The sequence below is a fragment of the Rhinopithecus roxellana genome, chromosome 16 (genome assembly GCF_007565055.1).
Source record: "Rhinopithecus roxellana isolate Shanxi Qingling chromosome 16, ASM756505v1, whole genome shotgun sequence".
In the NCBI taxonomy this organism is placed as follows: Eukaryota; Metazoa; Chordata; class Mammalia; order Primates; family Cercopithecidae; genus Rhinopithecus; species Rhinopithecus roxellana.
Genome location: NC_044564.1, coordinates 43234227 through 43258385, shown reverse-complemented (window position 1 = coordinate 43258385; position 24159 = coordinate 43234227). Strand labels below are relative to the sequence as shown.

Genomic DNA, 24159 nt, shown 5'->3' with positions numbered 1-24159 from the left:
AGCTGATTCTGTCTGTCCCACAAAGGGTAGAAAGTGAGCCTTCTTCCAACACCCCACGCACCATGCAAGAAAATGGTAGGCAAGCAAATAGTTCCAGGTTACATGATTGAGGAGTCTATGATTGCATGTTTGACTTTATCCCCACATTCACTCACACACACATGTGCATACACACACATATGTGTGTGCGTGCAGCCCACCAATGATTTGAATTTCTAGCATATTGGAAGGGAGGGTGGCATTTAAAGATAAAATCTCATCTCTACTACTTTCTTGGAAAAGGGGTATAGCTAAACTCTGGTTAAAAGAGAAGAGTCTGAAATCTGACTTCTTGATTTAAGTCCCAGCTCTGCCAACAGCTAGGTGACCTTAACAGGCCCCTTAATGTCTCATTGCCTCAACTTTCTCAACAACAACAAAATGCAGGTGTTGGGGTAATTTAACAAACAAGCAGTATACAATGTCTTTCTCCCAACAGGATCAAGTTACTTTAAGGATCAAGTAAGTTAGTATTTGTGCAGCACTCCGAACAATTCCTGGCATGTGGTAATCATGAAATAAGTGTTAGCTGCTCTTATTATTACTAATTCAGAAACCTTGGTCAGACTGCTTAAATTTCCTGAGCCTTGTTTTCCTCATCTGTAAGATGAGAATAATGCTCACCTCCATAAGCTGGCTCTGAGAATTAAGTGTGAAAATATTGAGAAAGCTTTTCTAGAAAATCTTCCCGTATCTTTGACCCAAGGCCTGGACTTACACTCCCCAAACAACACAACTACAACTTTCTCTTCTCCCTACTTCTTTAGCCATTTTGCAAGTCTATCATTCATGCTACTGTAGTAAGCTGGTTGTTTTTATTCCATAGAAAATGCTGGCCTCTGACAAATTCATCTTTAGAAAATTATAACCTAAATGACACTAGACAATTGCATAACCCGAAGACTGTTCAAGTTCCCCAAGCCCACAGGCAGCTTTTCCACAGCCCATCCCTGCCCATTTTGGCAAACTGTGAACAGCAGAGAGAGGAATTGGCCCTCCCCAGGAAGATTTGGGGCCTGAGGCACATCATACCATGTAAAATCTGGTTAAGATAAATATCAAGAGCAGCCTTGAAAGCAAAAAAGAAGTCAAAGCAGGTCAGACAGCAGCCGGAGGGAGTTTGGGAAGGGGAGGAGGGCCTGAGTCACCAGTTCTGCCTGAGATGATCACTAGAATTGAGTTTCCAGGGAAAGGCAGGCTTCCTGAGCCGTGGATGCTAAGCCTGCCTGGTAGCTGCAGATGTAAGCCATGGGCTAGGTTTTGAAGGCCCAGGACCTCCCCTCCAAATGGGGTCCAGACTTGTTTCTCTGGTTGCTTGTTCTCTAGGGATGCTGCTAAAGAAGCCACCAAGGGGAAAGTGACTTACCTAGTTCAGGAAGGTCCAGTGGCCTCCAGGGGAGACGCTGAGTACCTACTTGCGGTGGGCTTGGTAATAATGGAGAGTGGAGGCCAGGTGCAGTGGCTCAAGCCTGTAATTCCACCACTTTGGGAGACCAAGGCAGGTGCGTGATCCTTCTCCATAAGGATCACCTGAGGTCAGGAGTTAACGACCAGCCGGATCAACACAGTGAAACTCGGTCCCTACTAAAAATACAAAAATTAGCTGGGGTGTGGTGGCACACACCTGTACTCCCAGCTACTCAGAGGCTGAGACAGGAGAATTGCTTGAACCTGGGAGGCAGGGGTTGCAATGAGCCAAGATCATGCCACTGCACTCCAGCCTGGGCGACAGAGCAAGACTCCATCTAAAAAAATAAAAACTAAAAATAATAATGGAGAGTGGAGTCAGATTTCAGGTGAGGAGGGTTTGAAGGCACTGCAAATCAGCTCTTCTGCCGGAGGGGCTGAATTGTTCTAGAGGCCACGTAGACTTTCTAGAGCTGCAATGTTTGTTTCTAGCAAAGTCAGAGGTTTTTTGCAAGCTCCTCCTCTGTTCTCTACATGTCTCCACAGGACCTCTCTGTAGGACTAGGCTGAGAAGGCAAGTTCTCAGGTCCATATGGTAGAGGGGGACAGAGGCTACAATATCACTGGTAGAACCAGGCTCTCTATGGCACAGATGGGGTAGAGGGAGGCATGTAGAGCCTTGAAAGGAGATATCAAGGCATTCAGGAAAGGAAAAAAGAGCAAGAATGCATTGAGTCATACCACTCTGAAATGTTTTGATGAGTCAAGCATCCTCTCATGATGTTATTAATGTCAAAGAAACAATTCCTTGGGTTTATATTGAGGTTGCACAAGTTAGCTCACAACCAATTCCTGACCACTGTGCTAAGAGCTGGGTGAAGATCAGTGAATGTCACAATGTTATGTTACTCTCAAGAGCTTTCTCCATGAGGCAACAAGAGGAATAATATTAAGCAATAGAGGAATAGCTGAGCTGCCTTTCTGTCCAATATTGGTTTACAGTGCCCACAATTTTTTAGCAAGTGGATCCTTCTAGAACTGTGGATTTAGCATTGGGGGTCAAAGGGAAGTTGGCTGCCATTTCCTGAATAGAACTTTGGTGCCAAACAGAACCATGCCTGGTTGACTTCTTAAAGGTAATACAATGGTTAATAAAATTGGAGTCTGTTTTCTTAAGAGGTCCTTGAACAGTCGTGGAGAAAAATCCTTTTGAGATATTTTGTGTATACTTACTATGCATTTCTTTTTTTTGGTTTTTGAGATGGAGTCTCGCTCTGTCACCCAGGCTGGAGTGCAATGGTGCAATTTTGGCTCACTGCAACCTCCGCCTCCTGAGTTCAAGCAATTCTCCCACCTCAGCCTCCTGAGTAGCTGGGACTACAGGCATGTGCCACCACTCCTGGCTAATTTCTTGTATTTAGTAGAGATGGAGTTTCACCATGTTGACCAGGCTGGTCTCAAACTCCTGACCTCAGGTGATCTACCCGCCTCAGCCTCCCAAAGCGCTGGGGTTACAGACGTGAACCACCATGCCCAGCCATTACTATGCACTTCTAAATCAACCACAGTATGAGAAGGAATAATATTACTTGATATTAGGCAGGAGACAAACAGGGAACTAACAAAGTTTGGAGCAACTGATCTCATTTTATGAAGCTGAAGAAAGATTAAGTACATGATTCAAAGCCACCACACAACAGAAGTGAGTTGAGCATTGAGTGTTTCTAACGATGTCCCTGGTGTTTGCTCTCTGGTGTTGCTTATCTGAGGGACCGAGTTTTACTCACTGGAGTAGCAACAGCTGGATGTTATTGAGTGCTTACTAGGGTGCCAGTACGTTTCAAAGCACATTTCATGGGTTAACTAATTTAATCCATCTGGCCATTTTCTTAGCTGTGATTATCACCATTTTACAGATGAGCTGACTGAGGCTCAGAGAGGTTATAGAACTTGCCCAAGGTTACAGAGCTAGCCAAGGCAGGGCTGAGGTTCACATCTAGGACACCTGGTTCCAGATAGAGGCACTTCACCAGTCTCCCACCTCTTGGGGGAAAGCATGCTTCCAAGTGGGCAGAAGACAGCTCATTGTCATCTGAGCACACAGCGGGAATGAGAGGAATCTCAAAAAGGAGAAAGAGCCATCCTCTCCACTGGGGAACCAGTGAGGTTCTAGTCCTGGATTCCACACTCTGGACAGCCTCAAGTTCTGATAGGATGCAAACCACGGGGAAGGACGCTGGTAGGCAAGGAAACACCTGAGCTCTCTGACACCTGGATCTGGAAGCCTCCTGCCCCTCCACACCACATTCCCCACCCCCATCCATACACATGCTGCTGCCCTCACTTCCATTCTCACCTGTTTATGTGCTCCACCTCAATGAGGTGGAGAGGACTGTACAATTTGTCCCGATACCTGCCAAGTAGGGGAGCCCCCACCACTCAGTGAAGAAGCAGGTACAGCCCAAGTGCAGTGACCAGTCCATAGGGGACCAAGGATTCCAAGTTCTGAAACTGACTTGATGAGACTCTGCTGGGGAAAAGCCCCATCTGATGGAGATTCACGTATTTCTGACCGACTTTGACCTCAGCATCCTAAGAAGGGCACAACCATGGCTCTGGAATTTTCCACAGCACAGTGCAGGAAAAGCTGGCTTTGTTCTGGTATAGGGAGGCTGTCTCCAGGGGATGCTAATAATAAAAAAAGAACGTGTGTAGGTTGCATCCGCAGCCCAATTGCTTTGCGAGATCATTGTGCTCGGTCCAGAGGGTCATTAATTTTAGCTGCCTCATTGCCACCCACATATGCAGCCAATACATTCCTTGGGGGCAGGAGAAAAAGCACAATTTGGGATCCAGTCTCACCAGGGTTTAGATGATGTTCACACAGGGTTAACATTCTGGTGCTTAAATTCCTTGTTTGATCAAATGGAGCTGAGACCACTTTGTACCCTACATTATTATCTGAGATTTAATGAGATAACACAATTAAAGAAACAGAATCATAACTAACCTCTGTCATCCATTCTTCTGGTGCTGTAGGTCTGTTTTCTCATTTGATTCCCCACCACATCCTATGAGAGAGAGAGAGTATTATCCACATTTTACAGAAGAGAAATGTCTGGGAAATATGTGATTTGATTAATTTCATACAGCTGGAGAAGGAAGTGACCCCAAAATGTAACCCAGGACGGGATGACTCCAAAATGTATGCCCTTACCCAATGTAGTTCTTCTTACGATGCTGACATGCAGTAGGCACGGAGCAAACCTTGATTCCCTTCTTTATTTCCACACTTAGTCTTTTTGAAAGCACAATCTGGTCACTCCCAAAAAATCATTGGGCAGCCCGACTAATCAAATGCTTCCTCAGTCACCAAGGGACAGAGGCATCCTGGGTGCCGCATCCCATACAGACCTGTCACTGGGCAAACCTGCGGATCTCTCAGACAGTGTTAATGAGGACCGGTGAGAGACTAAACTGTCAGTTACAAAGCTGCGACCAGCTACTATGCAGCTAGAGCCCCAGGCCTTGGCATCCAGCTCCTCCTCTTTCCAGGGGCTTCTCTTTTCTCTTGATTAGAGATTTGGCTGAAATGTTTGAGCACTTGAAGTCAGGGCATAAAGAAAGAGGAAAGGAGTGTGGGAGAGGCATGATGAGCCAGCACTTTCTATGTGTTGATGCAGAGAAAGAGAAAGGGTAATTTGAGGATGTTCCTTCCCATGGGGCAATGGAGCAGAGAAAGTCACACTGCGGCGGTATTTCAAGGGGTTTAAGAGAAGTTATAAAAGCCATGAGGGAGGTTCATTGGGTTGCTAAAGAAAGAGGATAACAAGTCTCATCCATGTGTCCGTGTTTGAGGACTTAAAAGCCGTAACAAGGAACATTTGATGGTATCAAGCTCTGTGGGAAGGACTTGGGGCTTTAACTCTTGGTGCACTAGCACCTTTATGTAGTCCAGAAAGTCAGGAAGGCTCCGTGGGCCACGCTCCTGAAAATTGCACCTGCCATCTTCATCACTCCAAAGAGAAAGGAAAAGGCACATCCCTAAAGGCCTGGCAGTGTCGTGCTCACTCATGGGAAGTGCTCTCCCAGCCCTCAGTCCTTTCAAGTCATTCACTTTCTCAGTAAGCATCTCCCAAGGGCGACTTGCATCAGGTTGTTGGCGCTGCTTTCCGAAAGATAAATAAGTTATTCTGTCAAATTATGCTCACTTATTTCTGTCAACATGTATGTAAACTTAGATATCGCCTCCCTGTGAATGCATCAGATACTGTACTGCTCTCCCCACTAGGGTGGGCCCTCTGCAGCCACAAATAGAGGAGACAGTTGGGGATAAAATCATAACTCTGATGAACAGAGAGACTGAGTGCACTAGCAAACCTGTAGAAATTCTAGGCTCACAGGAATAGCAAAAGACAGCCCACTAAATAAAGAGACTGTCAAGAAGCGTTTCACACCTAACATGAGCAGTCAATGGATTCCCATCCACCAACAACGTCTTTCACGATTTTCCTCATCCACAGGTTCAATGAGAAGCTTTGTAAATTTATTTTTTGTTTAATTGCAGACAATAATCACTCTCAGGGCTGGGCGTGGTGGCTCACGCCTGTAATCCCAGCACTTTGGGAGGCTGAGGTGGGCGGATCACCTGAGGTCAGGAGTTCAAGACCAGCCTGGCCAACATGGTGAAACCCTGTCTCCACTAAAAACACAAAAATCAGCTGGGCGTGGTAGCAGGTGCCTGTAGTCCAGCTACTCTGGAAGCTGAGCAAGGAGAATGGCTTGAACATGGGAGACAGAGGTTGCAGTGAGCTGAGAATACGCCACTGCACTCCAGCCTGGGTGACCGAGTAAGACTCTGTCTCAAAAAAAAAAAAAAAAAAATCACACTCAGCCCTTTTACCTCCACCCTACCTCCAGACCTCACCCCTTGGGTCTGGTCTTGCAACCAGCTGTTTAGAAACTTAAAAAAAAATGACACATAAAAATTGTGTGCATTTATGGTGTACAGCAAAATGTTTTGAAATATGTATGCATTATGGAATGGCTAAATTGAGTTAATATATGCATTACCTCACATACTTATTTTTTGTGCATGATGAGAACACTTAAAATCTACTCTTAGTGATTTTCAAGTACATGATACATTGTTATCAACTCTAGTCACAATAAATCTCTTGAACTTATCCCTCCTGTCTAACTGAAATGTATCCTTTGACCAAAATCCCCCCAGTCTTCCCCACCACCACAGAGAGCTGTTACCATAATTGTGGTTGTAAGCTATTGCTGGGGAGCCAGTGTATTTTTTTTTTTTTTTTTGAACAGAATTAAACAACACAGAAAATCCCTGTCCAGACCCTCAACCAAGTTAATTCATTCAAAAAAATATTTCTGAGTTCCTCTTAGGAACTTACAGCCTAATGGGCAAAACAAACTGCTTGTAAAATCTCAGTTTACTTGATACATGGAATTGCCTTTTAAAGAATGGTGGCCATTTTAACAGAGAAAACAAATTTGGAGGGTATAATCAATCGTTGAGTAAATCTGCTTTGTGTAACATGCCTGCTCAGAATTTGTTTGTTTCATAGTAAATTCCTTTCTGATGCCCTTACCTCATCAAGTGGTTGAGATGAGGCATGTACTCGGTTCTTCCTTTTTATAAATAGCAAAGCTACTTGGAACACTAAAGGGGGAAATGAATCCATACCAGCAAATATCGTAGAAAGAGCATGGGCTCAGTCTCAGACACACCTGGGTCACAGCCCAACTCTGCCACTTACCTAGTTGAATGAACTTATGCAAGATTTTTTAATCTCCCTGAGCCTCAGTTTCTTGTTTATAAAAGAGGTTGTTGTCTGGATTAAGTATTACATAGAACAGCACTTTAATACAGTAGGCGTCCATGAATAGGAGCTTGTATGATTGCTACCTTGCCACTACATTCAGGTGTGTTGGCCAAGACTTCACTTTGAATACACCTTTTTAACTGCTTGACTGTGGTCAAGGGCCAAATGACAGTGGAAACTAGAAAGATCAACTCTTAATTCTGCCCTTTGAACAATGTGTAGGCTGAAGGAAACTAAATATTTGTGTGTGTGTTGGAGCCACAATTTACGATCCATCCTTTTTGCAGGCGTGCCAACCCATGAGGTTGCCAGAGTAGCATTTCAGAGCATCTGCACAAACCCCACAGATCAATGCCAATGCCTGCCTGAGAATGAAAAATAAATGGGACCAGGAAGGATAAGTCTTGTCAGTCAAAGAAAGAATATGCAGGAAGGACAAGGGCAAGTTGTCCTTGAGAGAATGGGATAGAGAAGAGATTTCCTCCAGACACCTCCAGGGTAGAGATGTAGAACCCTCCTTCTAGCTGCCTAATGTTCATTCTGTCTTTAGTGCATCCTTGAGGAAAGGAAGAAGACAGAGTTTTCCATCTGCCAGATGTCTCCCTTATCCTGAGTTTTATTCGTATATCAATTTATTTCCATTATCACAGGAGGTCTCCCAAGCTTCACTCCAACAGATGCTTCCCAAGATGGTGGATTGGTTGATACCCTTTGGACCCATCCCCAAAAGACAGGCAATACTGATTTTTTTTGACTAAAATAAAGTATTGGCCTGCTAAGCCAAAACCTGTTTGTGTAGACTTTAAAATAAAAAGTGGTAGCATATTCATAACATATATTTACCATTTTAACTATTTTTAGTGTGTAGTTCTGTGGCATTAAGTGCATTCACATTGTTGTGCAACCATTACCATCATCCATCTCCAGACCTTCATCATCTTCTGCCACTGAAACTCTGTACCCATTAAATAACTCCTTCTTTCCGCCTATCCTTAGGCCCTGGAAACTACAATTCTACTTTGTCTCTATCACTTTTACTACTCTAGATACCTCACCTAAGTGAAATAATACAATATTTGTGCTTTTGTGACTGGCTTATTTCACTTAGCATGGGGTCTTCAAGGTTCAACCATGTTATAGAGTTTGTCAGAATTTCTGTCCTTTTTAAGGTCAAATGATTGTGTTGACTTAAAGATGCTGCAGTCTCAGTTGATGGCCTCATAGTTTGAGTCTTGCTATAAAACTTCATGCTTAACAAGGCTTTGAAAACCAACTTATTTCATTAGTACATAAGTAGCTGAAAGTGTTGCTGCATATTTATTGTAGCTGGTGAAAAAAACATAGACGTTTTAAATAAAAATTATCTTCACAGAATGGTATCTTAAGTTGGAAACTATATGTTGGCATCCTTGCAAAGAGATAGTATTATTTGATTAACACCTGTGATTGTAGAATCATTCATACTCTATGATTTCTGGCATCTGAGTGACAAGGCACATAAATAGGCCTCACAGGGAGGTCTACAGATAATTTCATACCCCAAGGTTACTCACTGAAATAACCAGATCAAAAATCAAGCAACTGAATTCTCATCAAATTCCTCCTACCCTCTCTTACTAATCATCTCGCTAAAAAGTTTTTAAACTCGCATCATAAACTATCAGATTTATGTGTTGATTAGTTTATTCAGTGGACATATTTATTTGCTAGAATTCTCTAAGTTAGCTGTAATCAATAAAGAAATATTATGAGGTATAAAAGAAAGTATAGCATTTGTTCAGGAGAAATGAGGCTCTTCTGGCCATGTAAACCTTAAAAATGATTACTTCAATCATATTTTGTAACTGTGGGTGTTGTGATACACGTTCACTTATTCTGGAAGACTTTATAACGTTTGCTTAGAATCTGGACTTGTTGACAGTATTCTACAGTGTTATCAAGAGACGGAATAAGCACAGTAAGCCACTCGTAACTTTTTAAAATTTATAAGTATTAATTTTTAAGCTGTGTCTTCAACTTTTAAGGTAGCATTCCTCTCCAAGTGACTACACTTCCTCAATGTCCTTTGAACCATTATAGCATAGGATGAGAAAGGAACTAAAGGGGGAATGGAACATTTTTGATCACAGGAGAAAAATGATCTGGAAATCATAACAACAGATGAAGATGCCAGAAAGAAGAGCTTGTAGGATTAGGTGGAAAACAAAATACTGGCCCCTGAAGGCTCTGTTAAAAGTGACTTTTTGTAAGAATTTTGTATATCATGCCTGTCATAAACATTCAGCTTCATTGTGCAATGAAGACAGATGACAAGAATTTGCTGCTCCAACAACCAAAAAAAAAAAAAAAAAAAGCAACTTCTCTGTGTCCTTGGAACCTGGTTTCTTCTGTTCCAAACACGCAGTAAAAACTTGTGCCTGTAAGAGCTGGGGGCAGTTGTTTATGTAACTATTTGAACATCTACATAAATATGAGCATGGGAGAAGCTTCCTCTATTGTCATCAGCTGTTCTAATGTGAAGAGGCATGCAGACTTGAGAGACATGCACAGTGTAGCTGTCTTACACTGACTCTCTTACATAAGCTTCAAGGTCATGAAGTTTTCACCATTTTGTTTCCAAATAGTAGGAGGAAAAAACAAGTTTTACGAGTACCTTATCAGGGTGGGGAAAGGGCTGGGGAAGGTTTTAGGTTAGCAGAAAACTTCTGTAGATCAGACAAGGATGGGAGTTTTGAGGAAGAGATTAAAGACAGAGGAACTGGTGGAGAAATATCCTGAGGAAAGAAGATTATAACAGTAGATGGGGAATTGACAATAGCCAGGAAGAGAGGCAGACCTTTCTTGGAGACAGAAGATAAGTAAAAAGCCAAGGAGGAAACAGAGATGACTTTTGACATTGAAAAAAAAAAAAAAAGCCAAGGGAACTCAGACATCTTATTGCAAATGAAAAGGTGTCTCCTTTTGCAGAAGAATGGGTGGAACTTGGTTTTTGGGTGGCTTGGCCTACCCCAAGTGGGGAACGCAAGGTGGACATTGGAAGAAGAAGTGATGTCTCCTTTTGCAGAAGAATGGGTGGAACTTGGGCTTTGGGATGGCTTGGCCTACCCCAAGTGGGGGAGGCAAGGTAGAGATTGGAAGAGATGAATGAAGGGATAATCACACAGTGATAGGGAGTCACCTGGGATGATGTAGACTCATAGTGGGACATAAGAACCTGTGCTTGGAGGATGTATTTAAAATCTAGGAGACGGGGTAATCTTTTGTGGTCATTATATCTAAGGCAGCACATTGTGAGTGCCAACAGAGGCCACTATAGTTGAGTAGATTGAGGACATGCAAAGCCAGGGTATTAAAGCCACCTACTGGTTTATGGAAGCCAATGAGAAGGCAAACAAGAGATACAGAAGAGAATTCAAAATTTTCACTGTTATATCTTAATAACCCTCAACTAACCTAACGATGCCTCATCTGTGTGATAAAAACTTTGGGCACGGACATGATATAACTTTCAGAACCTTCTAAGTAGCATTTGACTTAGCAGAGCAAGGTGTTTTAGTTTAAAATCCTATCCTAGCATTGGATCTGATACATCATGGAAATGAGGGTAGATGAATATGAGGAGGTGGAAGAACCAAACCACTGTGTCCATTCCTATAGGCACCGATGTCAAGGCAAAGTAATTGTCTTTGCCTCTGGGTCTAGCAGAGTCCTGTGTACACCTTCTGTTTTGGTTTTCAATCTGGCCTGAGGAAGTAGAATTTTACTTATCTTCTGTCCCTTGGCTAGTAATTGGGTTATAACTATCTCTTTATAAATCATTCTCATAAAATCTTTGAGAACCCACGAGCAGGGTCTTTTTAATTTGTACATCCCTACATCTCCCTTAGTTGCTGGCATGTATGTAGTGTTAAAAAATATATCCATCACGGTGAAACCCCGTTTCTACTAAAAAATACAAAAAACTAGCCGGGCGAGGTGGCGGGCGCCTATAGTCCCAGCTGCTCGGGAGGCTGAGACAGGAGAATGGCGTAAACCTGGGAGGCGGAGCTTGCAGTGAGCTGAGATCCAGCCACTGCACTCCAGCCTGGGGGACAGAGTGAGACGAGTCAAAAAAAAAAAAAAAAAAAAAAAAAATACATATATATATCTCTCTCCATAAAGTGAATGAATAGATAAGTTGTGCTCTCTAAGAGTCTACATTTCTCTAGAATACAATTTTTGTAGGGTTTTAAGCTTCTATGAACCTCCTCCATTCTTGTTCCACTCAGCATATTTTTTTGAAAGATACATAGATATCATCTAACTGTAAACACAAATTGTTTGCACTGGCCCCTGTAGGCAAGGTCTACTTCTTCCCACCAAGCCTGCCCTGGGTCCTCTGCTCTTAATTTTGCTGGTACCTGGACTGATAATCACCTTGCCCAATTGATTGTGCCTCCTACAACAACAGTGGAAGCCATAAATAAGAGGTGAAGTGGAGGAGCCTGGATAAATATAAAGAAGGCTGCATAACTATGATAATGCCTGTAGTAAGTGACACAGACTCCGCTTGAAATCACCACTCCTGCTAGATGGAGGTCACAGCTTTTTTCTGTCTTGGGACTACTGGTTACCAAGAATGTAACCAGTCCAGTCAACGCCTTTGTGTGAGTTAATAAAAGGTGTCCCTCTACAGAGGCAGAGGCAGCCTACACCAGAGTGCCTGGCATGGTGAAGCAAATGGGCTGAATGTCAGCCTCCACTGGACCATTTGGGTGGGTAGGCACCTTGTGCAGTGAACAACCTGCATACCTGTATTCTTTGCCCCTGCTAGTTATGCACTCTTTTGGGCCTAGGTCTCCTGGGAAGTTTTCTACTCAGTCCTGAAGTGAGAATCACAGTCCCAGTCCCATTCTAAAAATTGTATGTAAGTTTCCCAGTCCAAATTGTACCTTGGTAACAATGAGGAGATATAGAGAAACAGAGCCCGGGGTGTGCAGGGTGTGCTGTGATTACATGTTTGCATCACTTTGAACATGCACTTTTCCCTTCAGTTAACAAAACGAATAGAATAACTCTACATGAAAGGCTTTTTCTGCTACATAAAGGCAGACTCTAGTTGTCTCTTCACATTCATCTTTGGGGTTTAGTGCTAGCAAGTATAAAATTTACATATATAAGATTTACTTACATGCTAGCTGTACCAGTCTAATGAAGTGATGTGGGTGGAGGAGAGGGGGAGAAAGAAGGATGAATTTCCTTCATTTCCTCACCAGTCAAGTCTGGGTTTCCAGGACTCTTTTCAATGCAACTGTGCTAAATCAGGCAATGAGTCTTGGCGTTTCAGTAAGACAACTTGATTAAACCCTGGGCGGATCCTGCTATCTCACCCCACCAGCTGGATCTCAGATTGACAGTGTTCAGACATGGCTTATGGGGGCTGTCAGAGTTGGAGGGGGTTGAGGTCCAGTGGAGGTTGTGTCTCTGCCAAAATCTGAAACCATATTTTCTGAGCATGACCAGTTTCTAAACCAGAAAAAGTGACTCTGTGGATCTGACCAAAGAAGCCTGTCAATTTTTTTTTTTTTAAGACAATAGCAGGTTAGGATGAGTGCAATGAGGGTTGGATTCAGTGAGTAGAGGCCCATCTTTAAATCCATGAGATTTACTTTCCATGAGACTGGCCCCCCTTTGCCACCTTTGCTGTGGGAGTAATTTCTTAAAATGTTTCCAAGAAACTTGTGAGGCTGGATTTGCTTCTGTTGCAGGGCCCCACATGTGTTTTCCCTTGGGAAAGATAAAGTTTCCAATTAAAGGAAGAATTCCCTGGCTATTTCTTCACTATTACTCTTTCAGAGTGAGATGTAGCTTACAATTGCCCAACATCAGCCAAGACTCAGCACCCATTCTTGACCAGTAACCACGATTCCCGCACCTCTACCCCATGGGGTGGTAAGACAAGATCTAGGTGGGTCCTGCTCATTGCTTGACTTGAACCAAAACTATAGGGCCCTCTGTGGACCAGGAGACCTCAGCTTTTAATGGGAAAGTCAGTAGGAGTTCAGTAAAGGGGTCTGGTGGGAAGCCCCGCTTGGCCTTCCCTACTTATAAAATCTGTAACACATGTTGACTAGATTCAGAAATATGTCATTGCCTCATAACTTTTTGAGGTTCCAACTTCTGGGGCCCCCAGGAGAGGAACAGTTGTTATGATAAGATCAGGATTTGGGACTAGCAGCTGAAGCTATTCAAGGCCTCTCCTCTCTGTGTTGTCTGCATTGCTTTCAGGCAGCCACAGAGATCTGGCTGCTCTCAGACTGACAGCCCAGGCAGCCTTGCCATGTAGAAATGAAGTAAACAACTAGATTTTGTTCCCCAGGAGAATACGTTGATGACCATGGCCACTGCCAGACCTGTGAGGCCTCATGTGCCAAGTGCCGGGGACCAACCCAGGAAGACTGCACTACCTGCCCCATGACAAGGTAAGTGGCTTCTCAGGACCTTCCGGTGGTGTGAGCTCATGGATTGCAGGGTGGAGAGAGGAGGTGCTCACCACCTTAGCGGCACCCCACAGGCCTGCAGTGAGAAAGAACCAAACTCCTTCCCACTCCACAGATATTCTCCTTGGTCTGGGCACAGCCCAGCTCTGTAGTATCCTCTCCCCATGACGCCCAGTCCCCACCACAAGGACCAGTTCCCTGGACATGGAACAGATTTCCTCACCAATGAATAGGGTGCCTTTGATGCCACTTTTGATGCCTGAAATCTCATCCTTTACTGCACACCCATTCCTCAATCATCATTTCCATCTGCTGGTCAAATACCTACTTACTTCTGAGTCAGTTCAAACGTGAACTGTTCTTTTTTTTTTTTTTTTTTCTGAGACAGAGTCTCACTCTGTCACCCAAGTTGGAATGCAGTGGCATGATCTCTGCTCACTGCAACCTCCAACTCCCGGGTTGAAGCAATTCTCCTATCTCAGCTTCCCTAGTAGCTGGGATTAGGCACCCGCCACCATGCCTGGCTAATTTTTGTATTTTTAGTAGATACGGGTTTCACCATGTTGGCCAGGCTGGTCTTGACCTCCTGACCTCAGGTGATCCACCCACCTCGGCCTCCCAGAGTGCTGAGATTACAAGGGGCGAACTGTTCTTAAAGGCATTTCTGACCTCTTCTCAGTAAAATTAATCTCTTCTCAGCAAAAATTAACCATTTTTCTGTCTCTTTGCTCTCTATAAGCTTCCATAAGAGCACCTGTAGCTTTTGAAGGTTTTCATTTACAAAGCTATCTCTTCATCAGACTGTAAGCCACTTGAGATACTCATCTTTGATCTCTAGTACCTACCACAGTTCTGGGATAATAGTAGACACTTAATGATGTTTGCTAACTGAGTTAATGAGGGAATAGCAAGTGTGCAAATGGAATAAGCATCTTTGCTAACACAGTGGGAATTTCTAATAAAGAAAGTTGGAGGCCTGTTGTATTTTCATTCAATGCTCCTCTGAGCCTAGCACTGAATATTTGTTGGCTGCTGAGTGTTTCAGTGAATGGCCTCATCACTGCCCTTCCCAATGCAAAGGAAGTAGGTCTCTTGCAGGCAAGGGTGATGAGGCTGCTCCAGTGGCAGGCACTTAGCATCTCTGGGATGGACATGCCCTCTGCTTTGCATAATGGTCATTTTGTCCTACTTCTGCAGGACTGTAATATTCTTGCAAGCAGGTGCTGCGATGTGTTTGTTCCTTTATTCCCCATAGTGATCAACATATAACAATTCAATAAATGTGTTTTATTGAACTTGGTGAAGTATGTAATCAATATCATAGGTTTGGCTCTCCAAATAGCTCCCTCAGAAAGAGGAAGGAAGAAAGCAAAGAATGAATAAGAGAAGGAAAAGAGGAAAGAAGGAAGGAGAAAGGACTGAAGAAGACACAAAGGAACAGTTTCAAGAATTTTTAATGCTAACAATGAGCATATTTTTCCAAGTGTCTCTTTAAAATAACTCTGCCTCTAAATATTGAATTTGCTTTTAAAAAGCATCAGGACTTACTCTAAGATACAGGTAGCATTCTCAAAATGAGTTCTGTTTTTTTCTCCAATTCCCCACCATACCAACAATCACATTCCAATGCATGTGTGGATGTCTTTTGAACTAGGAGAATATTTGAACATTTGTTTAATAAGGCAGCCACCAGCCTTCCTTTACAATTTTATGAACCACTGGGTTTAGCTCCTTAAAGACAATTAAAAACCTGGAGAAACCAAGTGCCCTCTTTGCCACTGTACTTAACATGCAAAGCTCTGTGACGCTGGGGTCCTCATTGCCCAAACTAATTTCTCTGCCCCGTCCTGAAGGAGTTACAGAGTCAGTGAACTAATTAAAAACATTTCACAGTTATCTCTGTTCTGACCCATGCTCAAACATTTTATTTGATCTATTTCTACGAATTCAGACCAAAAAATCTTCTTACTAGATTTTCATTCTTTTAGAATATTAAAGCACCAAGAAATTACACTAAGTGCCATTGTAATGGCTTTAATTAGGCCAAGTCAACAATCAGCAAAGAGGACAAGCTAACCCTGACATGCCATCTCTTTCATTACAGTTCATGTCACACACACATCCTGGGGCCTTCTGGAATACTCAGCGCTGATGTTAAGATCATCTCTGCCCAGCTGTTTAGCACTTGATTCCACTGCATTCTCCCTTTCTTTCAGGCCTGTTCGGTCTGGAATGGTTCACTTCCTATGAAAAGGTCAAGAGCTGGCATGAGCTGGGGGGAGAAGCTCTTCCCCTGCAGAGATGAGCTTGCCTGGGCATCTCAGGAATCCATGGATCGGATGCCCGGTGGTCCCAGAGATGCCTTGAGTTGGCTTTAAGGAAAATTTTCATCAGCCCCATTTTCTACTTTTATAGAGCAAAATATCTATTCTCTTCTACTAAAGAAAATTCATTGGTGTCTGTTGAAAACTGTGGCCATTTGTAATGGGATTTTTCTTCAAGTTTCTTAGCAATATTTTGGAGGGAGTTTAGAGAATGTGGGGTGGGTCATGGTGACATAATTCAGTGCCTTCACTTAAGCATAACTGTCTTCCCTATCTTTCTATCTTTAGAAATAATCATCCTCTTACAAAAACTGGAGATGTCACCTATGCTTTTGTTAGGGTGGACATGGAGGGAATGGTTTCAAGCATGATTATGTGATTGACATGTTCCTAAAATCAAGTCAGAAAGACAGCCCCTTCCCTATTAAACATGGAAGGGTTCTATTTCTGCTTCCTCTCCTGTTTCTGAGTGGTTTTTAGTGGTTCCCATTAATCAGAGATCACTTGTCCCAAAACAAATGATTCCCCCCCAAGCCAATCTGTCATCTCATCTTATGAAACATGGGTCCCCAAACTCCAGGCCATGAACTGGTATTGGTTCATGGCCTATTAGGAGCTGGGCTGCACAGCAGCAGGTGAGCAAGTGAAGCCTTGTCTGTATTTATAGCCACTCCCCATTGCTCACATTACTGCCTGAGCTCAACCTCCTGTCACATCAGCAGCAGCATTAGATTCTCACAGGAGTGTGAACCATATTGTGCACTGCACATGTGAGGAACCTAGGTTGCACACTCATTATGAGAATCTAATGCCTGATGATCTGTCACTGCCTCCCATCACTCCCTAGATGAGACCATCTAGTTGCAGGAAAACAAGCTCAGGGCTCCCACTGATTCTACATTATGGTGAGTTGCATAATTATTTCATTATATATCACAATGTAATAATAATAGAAATGAAGTGCCCAATAAATATAATGCACTTGAATCATCCCAAAACCATCCTCTACATCCCCATTTGTAGAAAAATTGCCTTCCATGAAACTGGTCTGTACTAGATTGTTCTCATGCTGCTATGAAGAAATACCTGAGACTGGGTAATTTATAAAGAAAAGAGGTTTAATTGGCTCATAGTTCTGCATGGCTGGGAAGGTCTCAGAAATCTTACAATCATGACAGAAGGCGAAGGGGAAGAAAGGCTCCTTCTTCACAGGGTGGCAGGAAGGAGAAGTACTGAGCAAAGGGGGAAAATCCCCTTATAAAACCATGAGATCTCGTGAGAACTTAGTCACTATCACGAGAACAGCATGAGGAAAACCGCTCCCATGATTCAGTTACGTCCCACTGGGTCCCTCCCATGACTTGAGATTATGAGAACTACAATTCAAGATGAGATTTTGGGTGGGGACACAGCCAAACCAAATCACAGTCCCTACTGCCAAAAAGGCTGGGGACCACTGCTCTAAGAGATAAAATGATGGTGTACTTCATATCCCTTTCTCAATTGATTTTAGCAAGAAAATAAACCCCCAGAATAAACTTGCCCTATTCTCCTTTTCAGCAGAACATCGAATAGCTTCCTTGCTTAAAATCCTCAGAAAGCTCTTCCATGGTTTTTCTTATGGAAAGATTTTGGTTTTGTTTGTTTGTTTGTTCATTTTAAACTAGCCACATCCAGACTATTCCTTGAAAAGTCTTCTGGCTCAGTAACTGGTGCCAGGGTGGGGCTGGGATATTCCCCCTTTGGCATTAGCGCCATCCGCTAAAAATCTAGGCTGGGAGCACAGGCATCTCATTCTATGCCATGGTGCAGGGGATCTGTTTTGACATGGACAGCCAGATGCGTGTCAGTGTCTGTTTAGGACTGGGACTCACGCTTTGCAGAAGGCCAGAAGGATTGTTTATTCAGTGGTGCTGGGGATGGTTAACAGAACATGAGGGCCTGGAAATCCAAGACAGAGGTGGACTTCTGTCTCAGGTTGTTGGCTTGAACCCCATTCTGCCTCCAAACAGATGCAAATGACACAGACTTTCAGTGTGTGGGAATGAATGAGATGGAAGACTGCAGGTGACATACTATTCAGGATGCCTTGCCCCACCCAACTTTCCTCTAAACCTGGGATTGAAATGGCCCACCCCTCAGTTCAGGGTTGGTTCTAGCTCTGGAAACAGTGAACTTTAAACAAGCCAGTGCCAATACAGGAACAAGTTGCTTGAGGCCTACAGCTGACCTTTCATGTGGTGTCCAGCTTAAGTGGAGAGGAGTAGTAGAGAGAAAAAGACATCTTTCCCTGTCTTCGTAGGCCCACTCAGATGTCCCAGGCCTGGATGGCAGCATTATGCTCACGGGAGCATGTGTATGCTATGTGCTCAGTGAACCTCACAACTGATACAATAACTGTCATTCTAAGGGAGTGTAAGAGATGCCAATTTGATGTCACCTGTATTACATAGGAATCATTTAGCGAATTCCACAGTAATCCAGACTGTCACTGAGCAGCGGATCTCGAAGACTGCTCACCAGACCAGCAGCACTGGCATCATCTAGAATGTCAGAAATGCAAATTCTCAGCTGCCTCCCCTTAAGACCCACTAAATTAGGAACTCTGGGTGTGCAGCCCCCAGCTCATTTCATCTATTCATATTACCTATCTGACTCTTGCATTTGATAAACATTTTGTATTTTTCTGAACAGAACACTTGGATACAATTTACTTAATCACATTTGCTCTTATGATTAGTTTGCAAAGAATAATGAAGCAAAACTATAAAAATATTAACAATGACATTAGGATATATATTGTATATGTGTAAAACCAAAGTTTTAGAAGCCCATATACTAACTCATCAGTAATGCCCTTTGTAGGTGTTCACAGAAAGTGTTCATGGTCAGAAAATAGAGACTCCAGTACTCCATATCTCAGGAAATGCTTGCAAAACAAGACACTCAAAATCAGAGTTCATTGATTACTTGCAATATATACACAGGCCAGGCTTCTAAGTAGCACCCGAGCTACAAAGCAGTGTTTTGTTCTACTCGTCAAGAGCCCTTGGAGCTGACATTTCCCTTGCAAAGCATAAGCATGCTGATAGATAAAGGAAGAATATTTTCTCCAAGGCCTCTCTCAGAGGCCCACTGAGTGTATGGAAAGTTTAGAAACCTCCATCTGACTGTTGGCTGGGTTTGGTTGGGGCCTATAATACGGATTTAATCCCTGTGGGCACCAGTTAGCTTGTTTGGAACCAGATTCGGGATTGTTTTCCCAGCCAGTTTCTGGCATGCTGGCTGTTAGGTCCAAATCTTGGGCCAAGGATGGGTACATGACTAATATTTTACATGTTCTAAGATGATCACTCCCAGTCATCCCCCTTGTTTCTGGAACAATGAAGTCAAATCTGCACAGCAAACATGAAAACCACATGTTCTGATACTTAGGGCCACTCTGGAAAGTCACCCTGATGAATTCTAAAAGTCTGCTTTTCCTCTAGGATTCTTGATGATGGCCGCTGTGTTTCAAACTGTCCCTCATGGAAATTTGAATTTGAGAATCAATGCCATCCATGCCACCACACCTGCCACAGATGCCAAGGAAGCGGCCCTACCCACTGCACCTCCTGTGAAGCAGGTGAGAGGACTGCTGCTCCTCCGTCTTCCTGACCCCAAACCTGTTCCTCTCCTGATGGCCATCATTTGGTTTGACCCAAAAGCCTTGTGTCTGGGGTTGAGGGTTAAGATCAGACAGCTGTTCACTGGAGAGCCTGGACAACCTTGAACTTTATGCTTGTTATCAGGACACAAAAAGCTTGTTCACCTTATTTGGGTGTAGACTCGGTGCCCTTGAAAAGATGAGAAAGCAGCTAAGAGATGCCTTTCCAGAGAAAGCCAGACAAGCATGAGGTCAGACATGAGATAAGACAGTGAAGCTAAGGTTTGTGGAAGGACAAGTGAAAAGCTAGGGAATTAAGACTGACACGTTCTGTCTTTAAGGAAAGTATTTATTGTATTAGAGGCTGTGTGTGAGTCTTCTTGGAGCTGAGGTGTGCCACTTAGAAGTTGCCAGAGCTCAGCAGAGCAAGATCATCATTTCAAATGATTACAAACGTGACCTTTGTGTCCCCGATTTACCTGCACTAAAAGTGTCCTGCTGCCATTGGATTCTATTTCATGCTCTCAAGGGTTCTCCACACTCTGACCCTTGACTCCTTTCCAGCCTCAGCTCATAGGCCTGTCCCCTACTGACCTCATGTGGGCCAGATTCATATTTTATTTTTTTCTATATACTACTTTTTAAATTTGAGCCAAATTTAAACACTGGGACATTGCAGATAAAAACTTGAGGGTTTCATGTCTATTGAAAATTCAAAAGATCCACCACCTGACCTGCATTTCCCAAATCATTACCTGGAGTCCAAAAGACGCTGCTCTCCATCTCTCCCCAGTCCCCACCATGCCCAGTTGTCTCACTGATCCTGAGGCTGTCAGTTACCAGCATCATCATCCTTAGATCATTTTTCTGGTGGAAGAGAATTATTGATCTTTAGTCTTCCTTGCAATAAACCAAGAAAAATGAAGAACACATTAGAAGTACCAGGCATTTGCAGGAGATCAGGAGATAACACATTTCTGTGTATAAATTAAAATTACTGCTTTGTGTTTCAGATATCAAAATAAGACAAACATCTGTCATATTTTACATCTAGACTGCCTGGTTCTGTTTCCTTCCTCATCTACAAGATGATGATCATGCTTACTTCTTTAAGAGGTTTTATGAAAATTAAATGACATGAAATGAGAGAAAACAATAAAGCATTTAGAACAGGGCTAGCCACATGGTGAGCACTTAGAATATTAACTATTATTATTTTTATTATCATTACTGTTATTGTTTGTAGCTGCTTACTCTTTGGGGCATTTGAGTTTCTCTTGCTCCTAAGACTTCATTTGAGATGTTTCCGCTTGTTGTCTGGCTGATGTCTTCCTATTCCAACTTAGTGTCAACATCGTTTCCTCAGTGAGGGCTGCCCTAACCTCCTTGCCTGGATTAGGCCATCACAGGAGCAACCTGGGAACGCTGCACTTCCCCCTTCATGAGCCTCGACACATTGATGTCTATTTGGTCCATACGTTTGTATGCCCCATAAGAGCATGGCATGGTTTCTCCCTTATTTCTGCTGTATTTTGAGCACCAGCACAGTGTCTGGTATATGGAAGGTTCACAATAAATAACTGAATGAACGAATGAATGAATGGTTCAATGGAAGGAATGTTAAGACCAGCAGTCAGAAAATGTGGGTTCAAGTCCCGGCTTTGTTACTGATGAGAAAGTACTAAACCAGTCACTTTACCTCTTTATGCCTCTTCTTATTTGTAACCAGAAAAAAAAAAGAAGAAGAAGAGAAAGGACAAGATGGCATCCAAAATCACGTTCACGTCTCCATATATAGCACAAAATTAGAAAGAAGTTTAGATACCAAACAAATGTCTAGTCTTCTAAGCATCCTACAGTTACTTGGACCAACCTACCTATAAATGAGCTGACATTTCTTCTGTTTTTTCTTTCTGTTTGAAATTGTGCTTAATCCGTTATCTTAAACATTTATTGCATCCCTTCTACTTACAAGTTACTGTGTATTGAATGCCAGAGAAAATGAGATAAATGATAACAGATACTCACCTTCAAGGAGTTACAGTCTAACAAGGAGGTTTGTTCTCATATATTACAAAACAAGAAAATAATAGATGAAGACCAAATGCATGGTAGAAATCCTACGCCAGATCAGAGAAGCAGCATCACTTCCAGCTGTAATGAGCAGAGAAGGCTTCCTCGAGGTAGGGTGTTGTTTAGCAAGCCCTGAAGTAGTTCTGCCTACTTAAGAGTGTGATGTCCTTAAGAAGCATTAGTGAAGCAAATGTAGCAGAGACCTTGATGGGACAGTGGTGAAGAAGAAGGATGATTTAATTGAAGAAGTTCCATATCCATAAATGGAAGCTTTAATAAAAGGCTAAAAATCATCCAGCTGGGGGGTCCCATCAACCTTCATAAGCCCCTCCCACCAATTTGTAGAGCTTGTATCCCTTGTTTAATTGTGACTTCACTAAGGTTTAGGCATGATGCCTTTTGGAAGTGTACATCTCCAGCTATATTGCTGAGGATTCACTCCAATTCTCTTCCAGATTTATTCACTACCAAACTGGACCCAAAGCTAAGTTTCATCAATCACACAACAGCTACAGCAAGCAAAATGTGGTAGTCAACTTCATCAAGTTTATTTTCAGAATTCCTGCACCTTTCTTTTATCCTTTCCAGCAGTTCTTTTCACCTCATGCCTTCAACCCTCACCCTTCCTTTTCTCCTACGGACATCCAATATCTTCATGCTGGTCCACCTTCTCACCTAACAGAATCAACTGCAAGGAAATGCTCTGGTAAAAGGGAATCACTCTCCAGAATAAACAAAAGCCAATCTAAACTCTTGTCCCCTATTATCCCATTTGAACTCTTGTCCCAGGAAAATTTTTGGTGCCTAACAAAAGTATCAGCCCTTCTACCACTGGAAATAGCTTCGTCTACATACTATTGTAATAATTTAAACTTGAAGACCCTGGGCGAGTAGTCAAAAATTTATGCATGGTATTTAAATGATCATCCATAACTAATTGAGCAGAACTACTCAAAATCTGACCAAATATTGACATAGTCCTGGACCAAACCTGTGAGAAAAGCTGGTCATGGCCAAGGCATCTAAGTGACCTCCCTTTGCAGGTCTATGTATGTTAAACACTGAGACCCCCTCAAATCTCTGTTCTTTAAACCCAAATTATAGCACCTGAAGAGGCCCCTCAATAAAGCCATGTCGAAACAATAAAAACGGGATTGAAGAACACTTCCTTCTAAATCTGGGCCCATTGTTGCTAATTTTTAAGATTGATGATCCAGTTGGATATAGGGGAAAAATTGAATATTGCCAAATATGAATTAACTCCATTCAGTCATTCCACAAATACATATTTAGAGCCTTAGAGTCCCCCTAAGCATCTGGGTCCTGAGTTGATGTCATGTGAAGGCATAGGGGATGGAAAAGAGGTAGATTTCCTCACTGCTTTCCCTCAAATCTTCCTACCTACCCCAGAGAAATTGGCAAACTCTGAAAAAAAGATTTTTTTCTGAATGAGTCATGGTGGATGGAAATGGCATTGGCTATGGTTTCATAAAGTGACTGAGAACATAACTTGGAAGGATGACCTTCTTGTGGTCTCCAGAGATTCCAGGTTCCACCAGATCAGAGTTTTGTGCTCCACAATGTTGATCGATAGTTATAGAATCACCAAATGCACATTAGTCCTTCCAAACCCTCTTCTTTCCTTAGAGGATAATCTCTTCTGTCTAATTTACAAACAGCAGAATATTTTCTTCCACCACCTCTGTGGAAGCCGTTTTTATTTTCTTGGTCCTATGGGAACCAGTAGCCTTCAGGTATAAAATCATAATCAGCAAAAAAGGTAGCTTGAGAGCCCATAATCCAAAAGCATGTTTTAAAAATTGCATTTCAGGCCAGGCATGGTGGCTCACACCCAGAGCTTTGGGAGGCCAAGCCAGGCAGATCACTTGAGTGCAAGAGTTCAAGACCTGCCTGGGCAACATGATGAAACCCTATCTCTACAAAACATACAAACAAAACAAAACAAAACAAAACAGTTGGGCATGGTGGCATGCACCTGTAGTTCTAGCTACTTGAAAGACTGAGGTGGGAGGATCACTTGGGCTCAGGAGGAGGAGGTTGCAGTAAGCTGAGATCATGCCACTGCACTCCAGCCTGGGCAACAGAGTGAGACCCTGTCTCAAAAAAAAAAACGTATTTCAACTATGGCTTTGCATAAATAAGAAATATTATGATAAATGATGTGAAAGTGCCATGCACACAGGTAAAAAAAATAGTCAAATGTTGGCAATTTCATGTGAGTCAATTTAACATTAGACTGACTTTCAGTTTCCACACTTGCAACATGGATCTAGTGCTATCTTTATCCAGAAATTCAGCAGCCTTGCATCTTGAAGGTCAATGAT

General features: G+C 42.8%; 1 protein-coding gene across 2 annotated transcripts in view; it reads left to right on the top strand.

The window, feature by feature from the left end:
- The window catches only part of PCSK5 (proprotein convertase subtilisin/kexin type 5), a 466860-nt gene that overhangs the window by 328959 nt on the left and 113742 nt on the right, over window positions 1-24159 (top strand). For both annotated transcript variants that reach the window (XM_030920278.1, XM_030920277.1), the window contains exons 21-22: window positions 13651-13753; window positions 19584-19720. In XM_030920278.1, coding sequence (XP_030776138.1) covers window positions 13651-13753; window positions 19584-19720 — 240 coding nt within the window. The remainder of the gene's footprint in view (window positions 1-13650; window positions 13754-19583; window positions 19721-24159) is intronic.